Source organism: Callorhinus ursinus, unplaced genomic scaffold (genome assembly GCF_003265705.2).
Source record: "Callorhinus ursinus isolate GAN/ISIS: 27379988/994484 unplaced genomic scaffold, GSC_fseal_2.0 scaffold31, whole genome shotgun sequence".
Lineage (NCBI taxonomy): Eukaryota > Metazoa > Chordata > Mammalia > Carnivora > Otariidae > Callorhinus > Callorhinus ursinus.
In genome coordinates this window covers 6,156,278-6,176,096 of record NW_027397093.1, presented here as the reverse complement: position 1 = coordinate 6,176,096, position 19,819 = coordinate 6,156,278, and the positions used below count along the sequence as shown (strand labels likewise).

The window sequence follows — 19,819 nt, the reverse complement described above, 5'->3', positions numbered from 1 at the left end:
AAGAAAGATGATACTTATTTAGCCTCCCCCCTGCAAAAAAACCCACAAGTCTGAATTTTCTTACATTATGACTCTGATCCCCATCTTGAAATGTGTCTTGAAAGCTGTGAGGGTAACACACGGGTCATTTGGAAGGATAGTTGGCATGTTGCAGATCCATCGTGTCAAGTCAGATTGCTCAGTTTCCTGAGCAGAGCGTGGAGTGGAAATTTTCCACCAACTCGGATCCCAAATGCAAAAATTTCTAAAGAGGGAAAAAGTAGGTTAGTTGACCTACTTTCCTCTTAAGTTCTTGCTGAAGCAGTTCCAACTAAGAAATAAAGGAATCTTTTTCCTTCTTTTAAAAAAAATTGTGCACTGGCTGTAAAGTCTTAAAAAAGGATTACAAAGAACAGCAGCATTATTTTTTGCTTTAGGAAAGCATAGATTGTAATGGTGTTTTCAAGATTTTAACTCTTTCCTTTGGCTATCTGTAGCTCTGTGCTTTTGATTTCAGCCTTTTGTGTCTTGTCCACCTAACACTTTTATTTGGGCTGTTTTGCTGAGATATTTGTCTTCTGATCCACAGGTGAGGGTAACTAAAATGTGTGGGAAGGGACTGGGCTTGGACTTCTAGTTGGATTTGAGAGAACTGAGTTTTTCTTTTTTCTATTTGGGTTTAAAAAAGCAGAGTAGCCACAAACCATGATGTCTGTTGATGTAATTGATTTAATATTCTTCTGACAGTCCCATCATATTTCTGGTGGTGACAAAAGACGCTTCCTATCTCCCTAACTCTGGGAGCTTCCTATCATAGGTTAGACCCCTCTTCCATTCCAGCAAGCTATTTTGGGGTTTTCTTTGCTCCAGGCTCTGTAGTCTAGTTTCCCACCTGTTCCCAGCCCCAAGCTCATCCCAGCCCCGGTACCCAGCGCCCCAGCTCATGCCAGAGCCATTGGCCTCCCGTTTTCCTGAGGGCAGGCACGGGGTTGAACAGGAAGATGTGGTGGGGGCAGGGCACAGCTGCCGTCTTCAAACCACTAACATCCCCCAACCTGTGAGAAGCCTCAAGGTCAGGACATGGAGCATGAGGTGAAAATCACAAGGGCTGACTTTGGCACAGTCTGATGTCCTGAGATGGAATAAGCTACCTCCAGGAGTCCTGAGCACCCGCGGCTGGGGTGTGTAAACAGAAGCCAGACAGCCCTTCAGTCAAAACAGTGAGAGCACAGATGGTCCCGTCTGATGGCGATTAGGTCAGATCGCGTGCCTCTTCTCCCCTCACCTTCCCACCAGGAGCTGTTCTCCCTCTGCTTAGCCGAGAGACCAATATGGTGGCTTTGACATTTGCTAGAGAACAAAGTCTAGTCACTAGAGTAGTTGAGAAGCCTTTCTGGAAATGAGCTCATTAATATTTATGCATAATTATTAACAGTTTATCAGACTCAATCTATAAAGAACTTAATTGCAGAGCAGAAGGTAATTTTACATGCCAGAGCATTTGCTTACAGGTTTCATTTCAAACAGTGATGCTGCTTTTGGGTATTGTGATTCACACTGCCTCTCACCAGGGTGCCCAGTGCAGGAGGGTGTCCTCTACCCATGGGACAATCTAGAAATGCTTCCCGGAGGGGAACAACATGGCTTGCATATGCAATCAATGTATGGGTCCTCCTGTAATGGGGGCAATACACCGCCCCCTGCAGGTAGTGGGGCGTTACCAACATTGGTGCAGTCAAGTTGCAAGCTTCAGCGTACAAAGAAAGTGGAATTCCTTTATTTTTCTACATTTCTCCCATGTCATGAAGTTATCACTGCCCCCCCTCTTCCTTTCTGGGTAGTAGGGGAAAAAATAAACTCTAGTCCATTTTGTTTAACTTTGTCCTATTTAGTGGAGTCATTTTCTTCGGGAGGCTAGGTCTTTAGGATTTTCTCCCATCTGCTTCTCTCCAAGAAGGCATCGGAGTATTTGGGGCTTCTCTCCAGGGTGAGGAGGTTGTTGGGGGCAGGGTTGCCGTGCAGATGTTCGGCCTTTGTCTTGCATCAGGGTAGGGGGCTGAGGGACAAGAGAGGCTGACCCCTGGGTCTCTGCTGCCAAGCCCTGTACCATGTATGGAATTGTGTCCATCTGGAGACGCACAGAAGCACTGCTTGGATCGCGGGCATCCCTGGAAAGGGGGCACTTAACCTTGTACTGGTCCTCAGGGATGCAGCTTGCTCTCCATGGGGTGTGGCTGGTTGGCCTCCCCTGTGGGGTCATGCTGGCTTTTATGTTTTAACAGATAATTTATGAAATTTTTACTTTGTCCTGGCTATGCCAAGGAAACATTTCCTTGACTCCTCACACTACTCTCTGGAAGAGGTAGGAATACGGGCAGTTAGGTAGGAACACAGTGTTTATAGTAGGCCAGATGCTGGCTCACATTCATGGACTTATTTAATCCTTGTATCATCGCTGTGTGCTTCCTGCTCGCGTTAGCCCCATTTTGCAGATGAGAAAGCTGAGGTTCAGAGAATTGAGGCCACTTGCCTGAGGCTCGCTTGTGGTAAGTGGGGGCCATGGGGCTCAAACCCTGGAGATCCCACTCTAGAGTCCATGCCCCTATCTGTGATGCAAAAGCAGCCTTGTCACCATCTCACAGGTGAGGGACTATGTTACGTAACTGCCCTGGGGGCAGGCAGAACTCAGGGGAGCCACTTCCTTCCCAGTCCAGAACAGCTCCTGGAGGAGGAAGAGATAGCTATTTCCTTAGGAGACACACAGCATCTGTGGGTCGTGGGGTCAGCTGTTCAGCTGCCATGCCTTATTCTTGGCTGAGGCAAGTGTCTGCTCCTTCCTAGGCCGGCACACCCGCCCACAGAAAGCCTGAAGGGTGACCTCCAAGTCTCGTACAGTGTTCAACGTCCTCATGCAATAAATGGGAGTAAAACAGGAAATTGTCAGTGTTGGGAATTGTCGAATCACCCAGGCAGGGGCATGAGGAGGCAGGCTCCCTGTGTAAGGCATTTTTGTAATTAACTTATTGTAATTTTGTAATTAATATTAAGCTTCTGTTGTGTTAGACACTGTGCTAAGTACAGAGCATTTGGTGGTGAATTCAACTGACAGCTTCCCTGCTCTCATGGAACTTATATTCATTTGCAAGTAACAGAAAAAAAACACAACCCTGATATAATAAAAAAGAGAATTTATTTGTTCATGTGACTGAAAAATCCAAAGGTAGGGCTTACTTCAGGCTTTGCTTGATCCAGGGAACTTAAAGCTTCAGCATCTGGCCTTTCTCCATCTCTCAGCCCTGTTGCTCTACACCATGATTTCTTGTCCAAGCAATGCATCAGCTTGTGGTTGCCACGTCCCCTTTTGCCTAGGTTGACGTCCAGCAGACAGAAGACGTGCTTTTTTCTCAATATTCCGGATACTACTAGTCCTCACATCCTGCTGTGTTGGGTCTGGTTTGGTCACATGCTCTCTCCTGAACCAGTCACTATGGCCAGAGGCACGAGATCTCTCTGATTGGCCAGGCATGAATCACATGACCATCCCTGGTGAGGAATAGAATCCATCCCATTGCAACGGCATAGACGTGAGTGTAGACATGAGTGAGAGGCGTGGCTTCCCAAAAGGAGGTCAGCAGTCCCTTGCCAGAAGATGGGCAACTGGTCCCGAGTGGGCAAGACCAAACGATGTCTGCCATAGAGAGGAAAAAGCCCGTTCTTTGTCCTCGTGAAACTGTCAGTCCAGTCAGCAAGGCTGACCTGAAACAAATAATCGTTTTATACTTTCAGTTGAAGTTGGTGCTACACAGGATCCTTGGGTAGCCAGTTTCAGAAGTCATTCTACTGCGTGGTTGCCATCCTCTGTCCCAACAGTGGCGTTAGTGATTTGAACCTGGCATGTCAACCTGGAGCAGGCGGTCGTGGGCATGGGATATTGCCTCTTGTGCATGGCTATATCTGGAACCAAGAAGCTCTTCCAGTGAAACCCTTGTCTCAGCAGTTAGCCGTGGTTAAATTTCATTTGGAGTTATAAAAAAATGAAGGCATGTGAACTCATTCATCACAATCTCTGTGGCTTTAGGATGCTTTAAGAAACTGTTGAGAGTGAAGAGCTTAATAATTCCAGCCTCTTTAATGATATCGTCTGGAAAGTATGGCAATAAGAAAGGAAAGTCACAAAAATGAATGAGAAATAGCTAACGGGTTGATGGAGGAGTTGCCGGCCGGTGAGGCGTAGCTACAATGGAAGCTGTAAGAAATATGCCCATCAGATAAATTGAGACCCATAAAAAGTAAAACGTCGTGTCTGGCCTGCCTGCATTTCGTTCTTTTCAGAGAGAAACCCCAACAGAGAAATAAAAGGAACCCATTTGGTTACTCAGGTTAAATTCAGAGCCAGTGCTTTCAGGGACCGGGATGGAGGTGGAGGAGGGGCTGGGAACTGAATCCAGGATTTGCTAACATAGGGATTTATGGGTCCCTTTTAGCCCAGCGTCTTCTGGAGGTGTGTTTAACGTGCCTTTCCTTTCCTGGGGCTGCCGCCAGTTAGCACCGATGGAATCAGTATTTTGATAACAACTTGAGGTTGTTGTTGGTGGTGTTTGAGAGCATCTTCATGGGATGCAGGGAGATGATTAGGTGAGGCTTAGCGAAGATGGCATGGGGATTTGTGCTCCGTACAATAAGAAGGGAGTCCGGAGCTGCTGGCCACACCTCGCGGGGCTGCCGGCTGCAAACACGATCGTAATGTGCGGGGATTGGGACAGGGAGAGCAAGCCTGGACTTCTTGGCTCCGCTGGCCATCTCCGCTTCTGCATTCCCTGCTTCTTACCCTCCCGCTGTGCAGGCCGGGATGGGGTGGGGGGAAGGGGGCAGATGCTCTGGAAGGCTTCTGTCCCCTGACCTTGGCCATGGTTTTTACTGGAGAGGCCCAGCAGAGGGCGCTGTAGTTAGTTGGCTTGCCTCTGATGTTCAGCACCCAGAGGACCCGTAGACTATTTTGTTAAGACTTTTTGTTGTTGTTATTAGTCAGAGATCTTTCGGGTCCATCTGTATGTCAGCGGTTCTTGCCAGGGATGATTGTGCCCCACGGGGCAGCTGACAGTGTCTGGAGACATAGTTGGCTGTCTCTACATTTCCATCAAACTTTTGAATTGTTGCTAGAAAGATAGATATAAAAGTGTAATTTCTTGTTAATTTGTTTTTATAAGGGGTCTTACCGTGTCAGGACCTCTGTTTCCTGCTAATGCCTAAAAAATCACCCTCAGCATTTCCACTTCCTTTGGTTTTAAGAGTCTCTTTCAGTTTAACTCGGTTACTTTCTAACAAATATTCAATCTTTCCAACATCACTCCTTTTCCCCAGGTGGTGTCTGAGTGGAGGGGGAGCTCATGGCTTGGGAGGGAGTCAAAGAAAGGCCCTGGTTGGCCCCTCATCTCTGGATCTTGTTCTCTGCTTTTCCGAATCCGATGGTCCACTGCTGCTGGAAGCATCTGTGAGTGTCGGATACCGAGCATAGCTGGGGTCTGGGGGTCCCCTTCTCCACACCAGTTATCTCCCACACTTGACTTGCCCTACCTTGGCTCTTGCTGGGCCTTCTGAGTTTCAACAACTGCCATCAGTTAACTGTTAGAGAAGACCATCTACCCCAAAGCCTAGGTTCTGGGGTGACCTTGCCTCTCTTCTGGGCTATGCTCTTAATGATGTTTATTTTCCAAAAAAAACCCCTCAGTCCTAAAGGTTCAGTTCACTGGCCACCTCTTTCACCCCTGTCCTCAAACTTTATTATCTTTATGGAAAGAAACAAGGCTGTCCCTTATTTGTTTATTTTCTTACTCTCCTTTTTGCTCCACCCACATTCCCCTTCCTCCTCAATAAGCAGCCAACCTGATCATAATGAGTATCTGTTCAAAGAGTTCTTGTATATATATCATGTATATATCACCCAAGGGAAGTTTTTCCGTTCCTTATTTTCTTTTTTTCTCATGCTAACGTTACATATGATTTGACCTTGATGCTTTTCTGTGGCTAATTTTTTAAAAGATTTTATTTATTTGAGAAAGAGAATGAGTGGGGAGGGGCAGAGGCAGAGGGAGAAGCAGGCTCCCCGCCGAGCAGGGAGCCCGATGCGGGGCTCGATCCCAGGACCCTGGGATCATGACCTGAGCTGAAGGCAGACGCTTATCTGACTGAGCCACCCAGGCGCCCCACTTCTGCTGTTTTTGTGATGTGTCCACAAAGAGCGCAGCTTACTTCCTGGGATATCCAGGCTCTGTTCCCCTCCCCCATGTGGCTCTGGACCTTCTCCTTCATCCCTTTCTTTTCTCCTACCTTGCTCAATTTTGATTCCACTCCCAGTGATCAGAGGTGGCCCCAGAGGGTGTCACCATGGGCCTCTTGCCCTTCCCCAGGATTGGGGAAGGCAGATCCTCCCCAGGTTTCAGCTGCTGTTCTAAAGTTGGCCTCCTGCTTTCCAGTGAATTCCTGTTGACTGCTCTCGGGTCCATTGGTCACCCTTGTTTCTTTCTTCTTCTTCCTGTGGAAACACTTGGTATCACGAAAGTCTTGTGTTGATTGATTTTTCCTACCTCCATCTGTATCTGGGGTTCACGGGGCTACCTTGCCACCTAGTTTTCTTGGAAACTTAGTCCATGGACTTTGTTATAAGGGCCACGCTGTTTCTACCTCTGGCCTATTATTTCTAATTGCTGCACAGAATTCCACAGGCTGCATCTACCTAATTTTGCTCACCCTCTCCTCGAGTCCTGGATACCCACATTGCCCTCAACTTATCACCACCACAGATTAATCTCAGAGTCAATTACGTTTCTTGCCCTGGACCCTTATGGACTTGTGTGAGGATTTCTTTATAATATACCCCAGGAATGGAATTGTTGGACCAGAGGGTAAATGTGCAGTTAATCTGATTAGGGGTGTCCGGAAGGCTGATCCAGTCCCGATTCCCAGCAGCCACACATGATGGTTTCTCTCCCTCCATGTTCCAAATCCCACACCAGAAGGTGTTGGAAGTCCTGGCTCCCCTCCAGGACACACAGAAATTTGGGGAGCCTGGCAGCCATCATGTTCAGGCTGTTCTGTCTCCAAATCCATTGTTCTGCCTAATTGTGGCTATACTGTGCTGGTGCATGGCACCTGCTAGATTTGCCACAAAATTGGGATACGGGACTCTTCTGGTTTCTCTGTGGGGTACAGGAACATGAGTGGGGGTCCTCCCTTTAGTCCCTCTTTCCCTCGGTGGAGGGGATAGTGGTGGGATGCCACCCCAGCCCAGGAAAAGCTCTTTCCCGTCTGCAGGGACTTCTCACAGGCCCTACCTCTGTCCCCTCTAGAGTAGGTCTATAAAACTGTGTTCAGACCTCCAAGTACTGCTTGAAATATAGAGGGAGTTTGTAGAATGTGAAAATCCACTTTTTACATCTGTGCCAGCCTTAGCTTGCAAGACCATTTACACTCTAGCTCAGTCAGTCTCAAACCTGGTTGCGTATTGGAATTACCTGGGAAGATTGTAAACATTACTGATGCCTGTTGGACCCAAAATGAATTAAATAAGACTGTCAGAGTGGGCCCGGGCAGAGAACCGTGCTCTAGGGACCCAAGACAGCCAACACTGACATTTAAAGCTCATTAGTGATCCTTTTTTTTTTTTTTCTGGGTGATAACCTCCCCATCCCTCAAAGGACATTGACCGACTTTGAATGAACGTCACAGCATTATGTGTGGGGAGGTGCAGAGCCATGATATTTAAATCCTTAAAATATTAAACATCGAATAGATACAGTGTGCGCACATCCGATGTGAAGGGCATGAAGAGAGCTTCAGGAGCAGAAACACGAGCTGTCCTGGGAGCACCTGTGTGCCCCCGACCTTGGTCGCCCGGGTCATCATTCCACCAGACGCCATTCCTCTCCCCAATACCTGCTCTATCAGATCTTTGCTTCATTTATTGTTTGTATATTAATCTCCAAGCGCTGTAGCCTTTAGCTTGGTGAGCTTTTCACTTTAATACCAATGGAACTATAGTATAGTTATTTCTTAGTTATTAGCTTGTTTCACCTCATTGAAAAAAAAACTTCTCCTGGTTGCATTTGTCCAGCTCTGCCCTTCGGAGGCCACACGGCTCTCCAGGCCTGTCTTTCAGCGGTTAATTGAGAGGACATAACATGTATGTTTCACATATTCTCAAAGTTGCTACATATCTTTACCCTCTTCCTAGACACAGAATTTTTATTATTTTTATTATTTTTTTAAAGTTTTATGTATTTAAGTAATCTCTACACCCAGCGTGGGGCTCCAACTCACAGCCCTGAGATCAAGAGGCTCATGCTCTTCCAATGGAGCCAGCCAGGCTCCCCCTCAAGACACAGAATTTTTAAAGTCCAGTGATTCTGCTCTCAGCTGATCAGATGTTGTCAGTATGACAGTTCTTTCCTTAAATCCTCAAATTATCCATTACTAGTATTGTTTTGTAAGTCAATATATCTTCTTAAATTCACCTGCAGGATCTATGCTCATCATTCCTTCTAGCCCCTGAGATTCTCTGTTCAGGATCAAATTTCTTCTACCTGAAGTATGTCCTTTAGATTATCTTTGATAGTCGATTTTCTCATTTTTTTTTCTTCTGAAGATGTCTTTATTTTGTCCTTTTCCTTGAAAGTTTCATTAAACACTGTTATTTTTTTTTTTTTTTTCCTCAACACACTGAAAATATTATCCCATTATCCTCTGGCTTCTACTGTTGTAACTGAGAAGTTAACCTCAGTCTAATGGTTCATTCTTTGGCGATAATCTGCCTTTTGCTCTGGCTGACAGAATGACACTAAGTCGCTTTGGGCAGGTTCACTGCAACGTGTCTTTGATGAACCTCCAATCCTTCACTCTCTAAATATGGCCTCCTCTCCCTCTCGCCTGTATTCTCTGGGATCCGGACCGCGCATGTGCGAGACCTCTCAGCCCATCCTCCGCGTCTCTTCCTGTCCTCAGACTTCGATGAAGCTTCTCTTATGTTCCATTTATATCAGTGTGCCGTGGGGGTGTCCTTCCTCGTCTTGGCTGTGACTCTTCACTCATTGCATCCCTCCTTCTCCCCTCCCACGTCATCAGCTCTGCTTATGGCTTGTACCCAGAATCTGCCCGGCCCCAGACGCCTGCTTCACATCCCCCTTCGTTGCTACTCGCACGCCTGTCCTGACTTCTCCAGGTCACATTAATCTACTCCTTCTGTGTCTTTCACAACAGCTCTTACTGTCCTGTGCATGTGAAAACATGGCGTAGAGCAAAGAGCACTGGACTTGGAGTCCGAGGACCTGAGTTCAAAATCTGGCCCCACCACTTACTAGCTCTGTGACCTGGGATAGGTCACTTTTCTTGCTGACCCTTGGCACCCTCAGTTATGAATTGATGATGATCGGGATGTCAGGAGGACTGAAGGGGATGAGGGTCACAGAGTCCCTGGATGGTGCCCAGGGCTGGCTGTGACAGGGGGCTTCTTAGGTAACCCCCCCCCGTGTGTCCTTTTGCACCCCTGCCTCAACATAGAAGCCATCTCTGGCAGACACTCAGTCCGGGAGCTGAAGTCCAGCGCTACAACTGTGGAAATGTAGCTATGAAGCAATCCCTACATGATGAAGACCTAACTGCCTAACAGCCCTAACTGCATTGAGATCCCTGGCTTGTGTGCCTCTAGTTCATACCCCCTGGAGCCGTCTTTTCATCCTTGGACATTCTCACGTTCTTCTCTGTCTAGTTCATACCCCCTGGAGCCATCTTTTCATCCTTGAACATTCTCACGTTCTTCTCTGTTTAGGGATCATTAAGTCCAGGATCCTTCTGATGGTATGGAGAGCTCTTGGGGGCTTGGCTCCTGCCGACCTCTCCGTATCTCACCATTGCTGTTCCTGGGCTCCTACTCTGGCACTCCCTCAGGCCACAAAGAACCACGTGCTAATCTCTTTTGCAAACAAGTTCTTGCCTCGCGCCTCTGTTTTCACCTTTCTGGTCTCAGTCTAGCTGTCGCTTCCACCCTTAGCACCAGAGCTGGGTGGGGTGCCTCCTGCAGCACCTGGGGCCTTGATCACCACTGGTTACAGTGAGCCTTTTCTTAAAAAAAACAAAACAAAACAAAACAAACAAACCCTGTCGATCTTTATTTCTGTCCAGAGTCAAAGCTTCTGGAAGGCAGGAACTGTTTTTCATTCAGTGCTGATTCCCAGGTATGCAGCATGGGGCCTGGCTCCTAGAGTGCTTAACACAGTTATTGAAGGGAGGAAGGAGAGAAATTGCAGGAAAAGCTACATTTCCCAATGTTGGCAGGTGAGAATTGGCTCAAAAGGGATCTACAGTTGCATTCTCCAGTCATCATTCCAGAAGAGCTACCCTGGAGCATTGTGTGGTAAGGCCGCATCCCTCAGCAAACCCTGGTCATTGGCAGACGCAGAAAGTTTCCATGATCCCTGGGGAGCAGTGTGCTTGCTCCACAGTCAGAAGCGGTGAGGTGAGGCCTTCCCTTCTTTCCTTAGCCAAGAAGTCGTAGAGTGTTGAGAAGGGGCAGAGGTGGGATGGGATGGGGTATGATTAGTGCTTAGTTCCCAGTACACTTGGCTTAGAGGCGATCCAGGGAGAGAGAGGGAGACGAGCACAGAGTATGAATGGGCAGAAAAGTGTAACAGCTTCTCCTTGTAGGTGTCCTACAGGCCTCCCAGCCACCAACTAATTCTCCTGGGGGTCAGGTTTTCTATGGAATGGTCTATGCCATCCTGAACTATGAGGCTGCATTACTTTTGGTCTTGGGCCAAATTATACTGTTGACTTCTATGTAAGTATCAAAGAGTGGGGCCAGAGTTCACAGATGTTTATTATCCCAGACACCTGGAGAGTCTGCCAGGGATGGTGCAGGTTGGGGCCCAGGGACCCAAGCAGTCCCCATCAGAAGTCACCCGCTACAGCCTCTGTCTGGAGGGATTGGGTGCGTGGGTGTGGGCAGCACAGTCTGGCAGTGCTATGACCATTGCTGTTCTCAGGACGAAGTGACATCCAACCCTGACACAGGAGTGATACGCTTGGTGTAGCCAAGACAAACTAGTTATGTGTATTAGATAAGTGTTGTGTTCTCAGGCACTGTGGCGAGCACGCTTACACATTAATTTAAGATAGGCTCAAACAACCTTTTGACGTACGTAGGAGTAATGGTACCACTTAATAGATGAGGACACTGCCCTGGGTTTCAGAGAGGCTTAAGTAACCTGCCCAAGGTCACCTATTGAATGAATCCCTGAGCTGTGATTTTATTTTTATTTTTTAAAAGATTTTATTTATTTGAGAGAGAGAGAAAGCAAGAGAGAGCGTGAACGGGGGGGGGCAGAGGTAGAGGGAGAAGCAGACTCCCCACTGAGCAAGGAGCCCGATGTGAGGCTCGATCCCAGGACCCTGAGATCATGACCTGGGCTGAAGGCAGATGCTTAACTGACTGCGCCACCCAGCTGCCCCACCTGAGCTGTGATTTTAGTCTATGCTCTTGATTACTGCTCCAAGCAAGCCCCCCAACAGGCCAGATGCTTGGGGCACAAAGGTCAGCATTCAGTGTCAGTTTGGGTCTTCCAGGAAGCAGAAGTACAAGCGATTTCCTGGAAGAAATGCCCATGAAGGGTAAAGGGGAGAGGGAGCAGGAGAAGGTGGGGAGAGTCTTCAGATGAGGTGCAGGCCTGACACCCCTGAAGGGAGGATGGGAAGGAAGGGTCATTGGGAGGAAGAGCCTGCTACTGGAGCACAGCTCAGGGAGAGCCTTGCTCCGGCTGATGGGAAGCCCTGAGCAGTGACTGCTCACTAGAGGAGTCCCACACCGGGCAGAATGGCAGCTTCTGTAGCCTCGTGCTCAGTCATAGAACCCTCTGTGTTCTGAGTCCGGGGCACTGGGTCCTGTACCCTCTGTACCAGAAGCAGCTGGGGCAGAACATGCTTCAGTGGTGGATCCTGAGCAGCAGCTGGGGGCTGTCAGCTCTGGACACTGTTCCTTGCAGCAGGGTCTCTCTTGAGGGAGGCCCGAGCAGCGCGCTCCCATGGTTGCCACAAGCTTTATCCTCGAGCCCTTCACAGCCTGTTCACTAATACACTGTGGCATCTGGGCAGGTGTTATGAAAGCTCACAGGTGGATATCCCATGCAGCCTCCTGGGATAGCGATGATTTCCTGACAGGATGGAGCAGGTTGCACACTGAATAAAGGGACCCTGCCAAGGGGGCTGGTTGTGGGGAGGAGGGGTTGAAATGTGGAAATGTGAGCTTGGCCATTTTGGCCCAGAGAGGCACCCTTTTCAAAGTCCACCACTCAGAGGGACATCTGTTTCTCAGTGGCACAAAGGTAGAGTGTAGGTGACCAGCAGCATGGGCTTCCCAGGAGAGAAGAGGGGGATTCGGGGTCAGCTGGGACAGAGGGGGCTGGGGGCGGGCATGAAGCTTCTGCACAAGGAGGGCTTGTGGGAAGGAGCCAGCAATGGTGCACAAGGTGAGTGACTGAATGAGCCTAGAGAGGTGGGTGGGTGGGGTCCCAGAGCCCAGTGTCTGTCGTTCCCGGAGCCTGGAGTCTGCCAGAGTCCGGGGAGGCTATTCAAAGGTTCTAGATGGCAGACACATGACATTGTCCTTTTGGTGTTACTGGTCGCTTTCAGATATTAAAAAGTCGAGTCCTATTCAAGTTTGACTGTTCAGGCTCCTGCCCAATGCAACAATTCTCTCCTCCCCGATTTTCAGTCTGGTCTGGGCTTTGGCTTGAGGTGGGCAGAGTGGAGATGGGGGTGGCATTTTCTGGTCCTTTTTCCTCCTGGCCCTTGGCTCTACTCTGTCTCCTCTTACTCTCCCTGCCCCAGGCACCTTTAGGGTCTAGGTCTTCTGGCACTGGGGCAGGGAGGCGGGTGAGGGACGGTGCTGAGTCTTCTGACAGATTCCAGGTGGCCATTTTGGTCCTCCTTTGGCTGTCACTGCTTCCCTGGCTGAAGACACTAACATCCTCCCCGGGGCAGCCCTCGGGTGCTTCCTCCTGCCTACGTGGGAATTGTGCGCGATTCTTCAGGTGTCCTGTGGTAGAAGGGCTCCCCACTTCCTTCCCCTTCCCCTCTCCCTAGTTTCCTGCTTACATAGCCTGGCTGCGGAGAGGGTGGCTCACTTGACGGCCTCTTGATAAGTTCTGGGCAAGGAGGACGGAAGTGACCCCCAATTGTGTTGGCTGTCTTTAAAAGGGGGACATGTGACAGTGTGGTAGCCTCTATGTCCTCTGCTTTGGGCACAAGGAAAGTCCTGCCACACCTCCTATAAATAGGAGAGCAATGGCAGGGGTTTGGGGGGGAGCAGGGAGTACCTACAGGAAAGCTCGAGAAAGGCACCAGGGTGCAGCAGGGGAGAGGTCACAAGTGTGCAGTGCCTCTCAGGGTCACAGGGACCAACAGCCTGGCTACCTTCTACTCCTTTGCTACGTGACTGTCAGTAAGTGATCCCACGGAGTGTATGCACAGGGTAACCAAGTGGGTGTGTGAAAAGGACCATGTGTTTCTCCTCTCTCCCCAAATACGATGATAACAGTAGCCAACATTTCCACAGTGTTTCTCAGTTTATGAAATGCTTTCAAACTCTTTAGCTGACTTGAAAGTCGTAATGTGCCCCTGAGGTAGATGGATTAAGATGCTCACTTAAATGTCAGAGGACATTGGAAAAGTCGAGGAGTTGGCTGAGCATCACGGAGCCCAGAGGAAGGCAGGTTGAGCAGGTCACCTAGGCCTTCTGGCTCCCTCCCTCTTCCCACTGCCCCACCCTGCAAGGCTGGTCCCCTGACACATGGCTTCCTATGCTCTATCCAGAGGACAGCAGCTCCCAAAAAGCCCTTCTGGGGATTGCCACTGACAAGTAATCAGTAACTTCAGGGCTGGACCTGACCTCCATACTGTGGTGAAACCACATCCTCGTGAAGGACTGCAGAACCTGAGAAAATTTTGTCCTTTGAGCTGGTTTCCCAATGCCCGCAGGTGGGCGGAGGAAGTCTTTTCACTTCTTAAGAGGACCTACTGTTTTCAGGTGCTCATTCATGGGTACCAGCAAGATAACTGGGGTAGTAATCGTGAATCACTCTGCTGTTGTCATTAAAGCAGGACTCTTAAGGCTCTCCATGGGGCAGTGCTTGCTGACTTGTATTTGTAATCGATAGATGCTCTAATTCTGGCTCATTGCTAATTCTTTGCTTACCCAATTAATCCAAATTAGTGTGGCTTAATTTGGAGGAAAGCGTGCTAAACTCAGGTCCTGGTAGAAACTCTGCCCCCAGGCTCACAGCTGGTTGCTCTGGGCGGAATGAGGTAAGTAAGTGCTGGACAGCTTCTGAGGCCCCCTCTTTCCTGACACCATGGAAGGAGGATGAGGGGCAGGGGTGTGTCAGGGAGAGTGGCAGGGGAAAGATTTGCTGAACCTACGGACTTATTTTTTTTCTTTTTTAAACCAGGAATTATTAGCCGAGAAGATGCAGAAGATCTCCTCGAGAACATGACGGAGGGAGCATTTTTGGTCCGGGTCAGTCAGAAAATCTGGGGCTACACCCTCTCCTATCGCCTGCAGAAAGGGTTCAAGCACTTTCTTGTGGACGCCTCTGGGGACTTCTACAGCTTCCTGGGAGTGGACCCCAATCGCCACGCAACACTCACCGATCTCATTGATTTCCACAAGGTATCCTTCACAGGGCTGCTGGTCAAGAGAGAGGACTGGGAGAAGCTTGAAGTGCAGGAGCACCAGGCTGCGGGTATTCTAAGAGATGGGGTGGAGAGCGAGCAGGCAGCCCAGGAGGTCCGCAGGATCAGAGGGATATGGGACATCGTGGTGGAGGAGAGCAGAGATGGTCTAGACAGGCCCTGGGGCCTGCTGTTCTTCTCTCTGGCTTACCCTCTGACTAATGCAGGCCCCTCCAGCCCTGGTCCCTAAGCCTCTCCTCACCTCAAGTATCTGAGTTCTCCCCATGGTAAACACCTTGGGACTAGTTGATGGCACCTTCTGTCCAAGCCCGCAGCTGACCTGCAACACATCCCCAGGATGTCCTGCTTGAGGACGTTCTAGCCAGGCCTCTGGCAGCTTTGTAGCGTTGGCTGAAGCCTAGCTGTCAACCCTGTGCCTTGAGAAGCTTTTCTAGTAGAGTTACCACGCCTCTTGTTCCAACTACAAGGATATGTACGTGTGTGGTACGTGTGTGACTTTGGGCAGGTTCCTTAGTCTCACTGAACTTTACCATCCTAACCAGGCAAATGGATGTAAATAATCGTTCAGATCCCATGACTGTTAAATGAGGCAGTGTCCGTTACAGCACCCCGTGAAGTGGTGTGGAAGTTCTTGTTTTCCGGAACTCTCTGTTATTTGTCCCCCTACTGTAGACCTCTCATGAGGAAAGATGTTGCCTTCCAAACAATATATGCAGAAAGAAGCAACTTTTGTGTTAATGTGACTGTCAGCACAGTAGTAACTGGGAGAAAGCCAAAGGTGGAACTTGGTGAGCCACAAGGGTGGGGGAGGGATTCCGAGAGACAGAGTCATGGTCGCTCCCCATCTACCTGAGCTTTGCAGCTGTAGCAAGGTTCACAGACTCACATCTCACCGGGTTTTTGCTGTAGTAGGAACTCTTGGATTGGTTTTGTTTTTTCTTCATGGATGTCCCCCAGGCCCTAGGGACAGCTCTTGACTTGACCTTCTAAGTAAAGCACATAGAAAATTACCTATTTACAAATACCTAGACTCTGGGTGGACAGGACTCCTGGAAAACTGGACTAACCAGGTTCAGGGCAGTTTTCTACCCGTGTTGGGAAGAGCTTTCTAACAACTCTAGGAAAGAGAAAGGGAGGGCATGTGTGGTTATTGGCACCTTCTCTGTGTCAGGCATTATGCCGAGCGCTCTCCATCCATTTTCTCGCTTCCTCTTCGTGATAGCTCCGTGAGGGAGGTAGACTAGTCCCATTTCACAGATCAGGAAACCAAAGCCAGGGAGCTTGAATAGCTTCCCTAAGTTTTCATGGCTGGCACCACGAGGTCCGAGAGTTAATCCTCAGGCCGTCTGCCTCTAAAGATTGTGCTTTTTCCTCTCTACCATGATGTTTGGTTTCCCTGTCCACTATAAGCTGCTTTGAGCAGTGATGAGCTGCTTGTCCCAGGAAGTGTTCAAACCCAGGAAAAAAGTCCATCTCTCAGATATGCTATGCTATGGTTCCTGCGTTGGAAGGTTAGAACAGATGTCTTTGAAGGTCTTTATTCTCTCCCAGATCTAGGGTTGGAGACTTCCAATGTAGTTTCTTACACTAAAGAGGGGGTTCATCTATGCCCATGTGGAGATCTGGTGGTCAGCGTGTATAAATTAAAGTTTTAATTACACAATTAATTTGTGATTACGTTCTAAGAATAATCAAATACAATATAAGGTGAATGCCTTGTCCATTTCAAATCTCCATTTCCATCCTCCACCTTAAAGTATTAGTTTGCCATGTACCTATCCAAGTATTTCCCGGGCATTAACACAGAAATTTATGTACGTAAGGAAGTACATAGTTTTGTTATTTTCCACATAAACCAGACAATTCTTTTTTTTTCTAATTATAAATTTAATGCAGTTCTCTACCCAACAAGTATACCAATAGGATGGAGATTAAAAAAAAAAAAGGTAGGATTTTCCAGAAAAAACTGAAATACACCAGTTTAGCCAGGGAAATTCTAAAAAATAAGGATAGTGGGGTGAGATTAAACCGGACACTTCTTTACCAATAGCTCAGCAATTTGATTTTTTAGCAGGATCAATATAGCATATGGTGTATTTTTTCAAAGCATGGTCGCTGGAAGCGGGCTGCTAAATTTTCAATCCCAACTTCATTACTGTGAGTGACTTTGGGCAAACTACTGAAATTTTTGTGCTTTAGTTTTCTCCTCCGTAAGATGGGTTTCAAAATAGCACTCACCTCCTTAGGGTCCCTGGGAGGTTTCGTTGAGATATCACTGTGTAGAGTGCTGAAACAGTACAGCCAACATTTGTAAGTTATCAGAACGTTGGCTGTTACTGAAATGCTTGTATTGAGTACATGTACCAACCACATCCGTACACGTGCCCCATGGTTTTTCGTGATGGCCACTTACATAGCTTCCAGGTTTCCATGATCACAAACGGGGCCGCAGAGCTATGCTTGTCTATGTCCCTCTGGGCACAGGTGCAAGTATTTCTCTAGGATGGATCCATCGTACTGGAATCGCCGGATAGAAGATGATGCACATTTTAATTTGAAAAGATCTGCCAGATTGCCCTTCAAAAACATAGCGCCAATTTGTGCTTCTGCCAAAACTGGATGAGGCTGTTTCCCCACACTGTTGCCAACACTGGGGATTATCAGTCATTTTAATTTTTTCCCATCAGATGGGCAGATGCTCTACCTCACTGTTGTTTAGCTTGTATTTCTCCAATTACTACTGACACAGAGGATCTTTTCATATGTTTAATGGCCACTTGGATTTCTTCTGTGGATTGTTCGTTCCTGTCCTTTGTCCATTTTCTACTTAGATGTCTCCTTTCCTACTGACTTGTCAGTTCTTCCAGCAATTAAATTGAGCTTTAGTTATGTCTATTCTGCTTCTCAGGTCTTCTTTTGGGAAATTTTTATTTTTATTTAATGGGCACTCTTTTCATTTGCAGGTTCTTTAACTAAAAAAAATAGCCCATTTTTTAAAAGATTTATTTATTTATTTTGGCGAGAGAGAGAGAGAGAGAGAGCACGAGTTGGGGGGTGCAGAGGGAGAGGGAGAGAATCCCAAGCAGAGTCCATGCTGAGTGTGGAGCCTGACGCGGGGCTCAATCTCACAATCCTGAGATCATGACCTGAGCCGAAACCAAGAGTCCGATGCTTAATGGGCTGCACCACCCAGATGCCCCATAAATAATAGCCCATTCTTATTTCATGAATGATTTATCTTCTTATTCCACTGAGGAGATGAATACCCATCCCTGAAAAGCTCTTTCAGTTTGTTTTATAAACTTGATATTTTCTTGAGGGTCAGTTCTGTTGTTGAGTTGCCATCTTTCTTTTATGGGTATGATTTTCCTTAAGTATGTATACATTTTGGGTTATGAGGTGGTGTCTGAACTTTGAATTTCCTGTTTATCCATCAATGGATACAGTCCCTGTTTCCTGAATCCATTCTCTCCATGCTGTAAGGGTTGGAGTTGACAGCCCAAAAGACAGCTCATCTTTTGGGCAAGGGAATGTCTGAGCTTTTGTGGACTCTTTGGCCTCCCAACGAAGGGCAGTGCCTCTCCTCACTTCCCATCTGCCCGAGGCAAAGACCTCTCCTGTCTAGGGCTCCCCAGCCTGTCCCTCTGATACTTGCTCCAGCCCCTGCCTCACCTTCACTCCTCTGACAATCTCACCCTGTAGGTCTTTTGGTTTTCGAGTATTCTTTAACATTTGGCTTTGTTGATGGCCTTCCTTCTTATTTTCCCGTATTGGATTTATTTCAGTTTTCCCAATATGGCTCTATTTCTTTTTTAAAAGCAGATTTTTTTCTGTCATTTCTATAAATTTGAGTGAGGAGGAGGCAGATACATATTCATAGACTTTCTATCTTGAACTGGCCTCTCTCTGGTAGATGTTTATTTCCCTTGCTTGGTTATAAGTAATTCTTCCTTTTTGTTTTTCCTTTTAGGAGGAAATTATCACTGTTTCAGGGGGAGAGCTGCTGCAGGAACCCTGTGGACAGAGGAACAGCCCACCAGACTACCATCTGTTGTTTGAATGATTCCCCCCGCCCCCCTTATCAGTTGGGCTTCTTTGGGCATCCATTTTTTGAACTCAACTTAAGAACTTCCCAGCTCAAATCCTTATGGCCCTTCTGGAAGATCCACCACCATCCAGAGGATTCAGTAGATTAGTATGTCTCAAGGGATATGAAATATATGTGCTATTAGTCCCCGTCCCAATGCCCAGGACAGAAATTGCTAATAGCTGATGCAATTCTTTCATGAAGAGCTTAGTTATGACTTCATGAAGCCTATTTTCCTTGGCCACCCTAAGCTGAGCCCCTAGAGCACCTGGGTCATGTTTTAATAATCCAAAATAATTCCAGGGCCGAACTCTGAATTTAACCCATGGTAGACATTTAATAAATGTTTGTTGAATGAATGCAATTCTTCTGAATGTCTTGAAACACTAATCAGCAATGTTTTCTAGTAAGTTATTTCCTACCTTTTCTGTCTATAAAGTCATGGAGAGTATAGAAGAAATACTGCAAAGGATTTATATGGAAAATATAGATGCTGCATCTTTAATGATGTACATTATTGCCCTCATTGATTTTATCATTGGAATAATTACCTAAGGCTTCTGAGACCCAGGTTCCAGAATAGGTGGCTGATACTGCCCTGCTTTCTTTATTTGCCTCTTCTTCTGCCACCCATCCTTGGTCTTGGAAGCATATCTTTTTTTTTAAATAATTTTTTATTGTTATGTTAATCACCATATATGACATCATTAGTTTTTGATGTAGTGTTCCATGATTCATTGTTTGTGCATAACACCCAGTGCTCCATGCAGAATGTGCCCTCTTTAATACCCATCACCAGGCTAACCCATCCCCCCTCCCCCTCCCCTCTAGAACCCTCAGTTTGTTTTTCAGAGTCCATTGTCTCTCATGGTTCGTCTCCCCCTCCGACTTACTCCCCTTCATTCTTCCCCTCCTGCTATCTTCTTCTTCTTTTTTTTTCTTAACATATATTGCATTATTTGTTTCAGAAGTACAGATCCGTGATTAATCAGTCTTGTACAATTCACAGTGCTCACC

At 47.4% G+C, this 19,819-nt stretch overlaps 1 protein-coding gene across 1 annotated transcript in view; it reads left to right on the top strand.

Moving 5' to 3' along the window:
* SH2D4B (SH2 domain containing 4B) overlaps positions 1-19,161 on the top strand; it is a 106,940-nt gene extending 87,779 nt beyond the window's left edge. Inside the window, exons 7-8 of the mRNA XM_073878735.1 lie at positions 14,472-14,692; positions 18,686-19,161. Coding sequence (XP_073734836.1) covers positions 14,472-14,692; positions 18,686-18,778 — 314 coding nt within the window. The 3' untranslated portion in view covers positions 18,779-19,161. The remainder of the gene's footprint in view (positions 1-14,471; positions 14,693-18,685) is intronic.
* Positions 19,162-19,819: the final 658 nt, after the last annotated feature.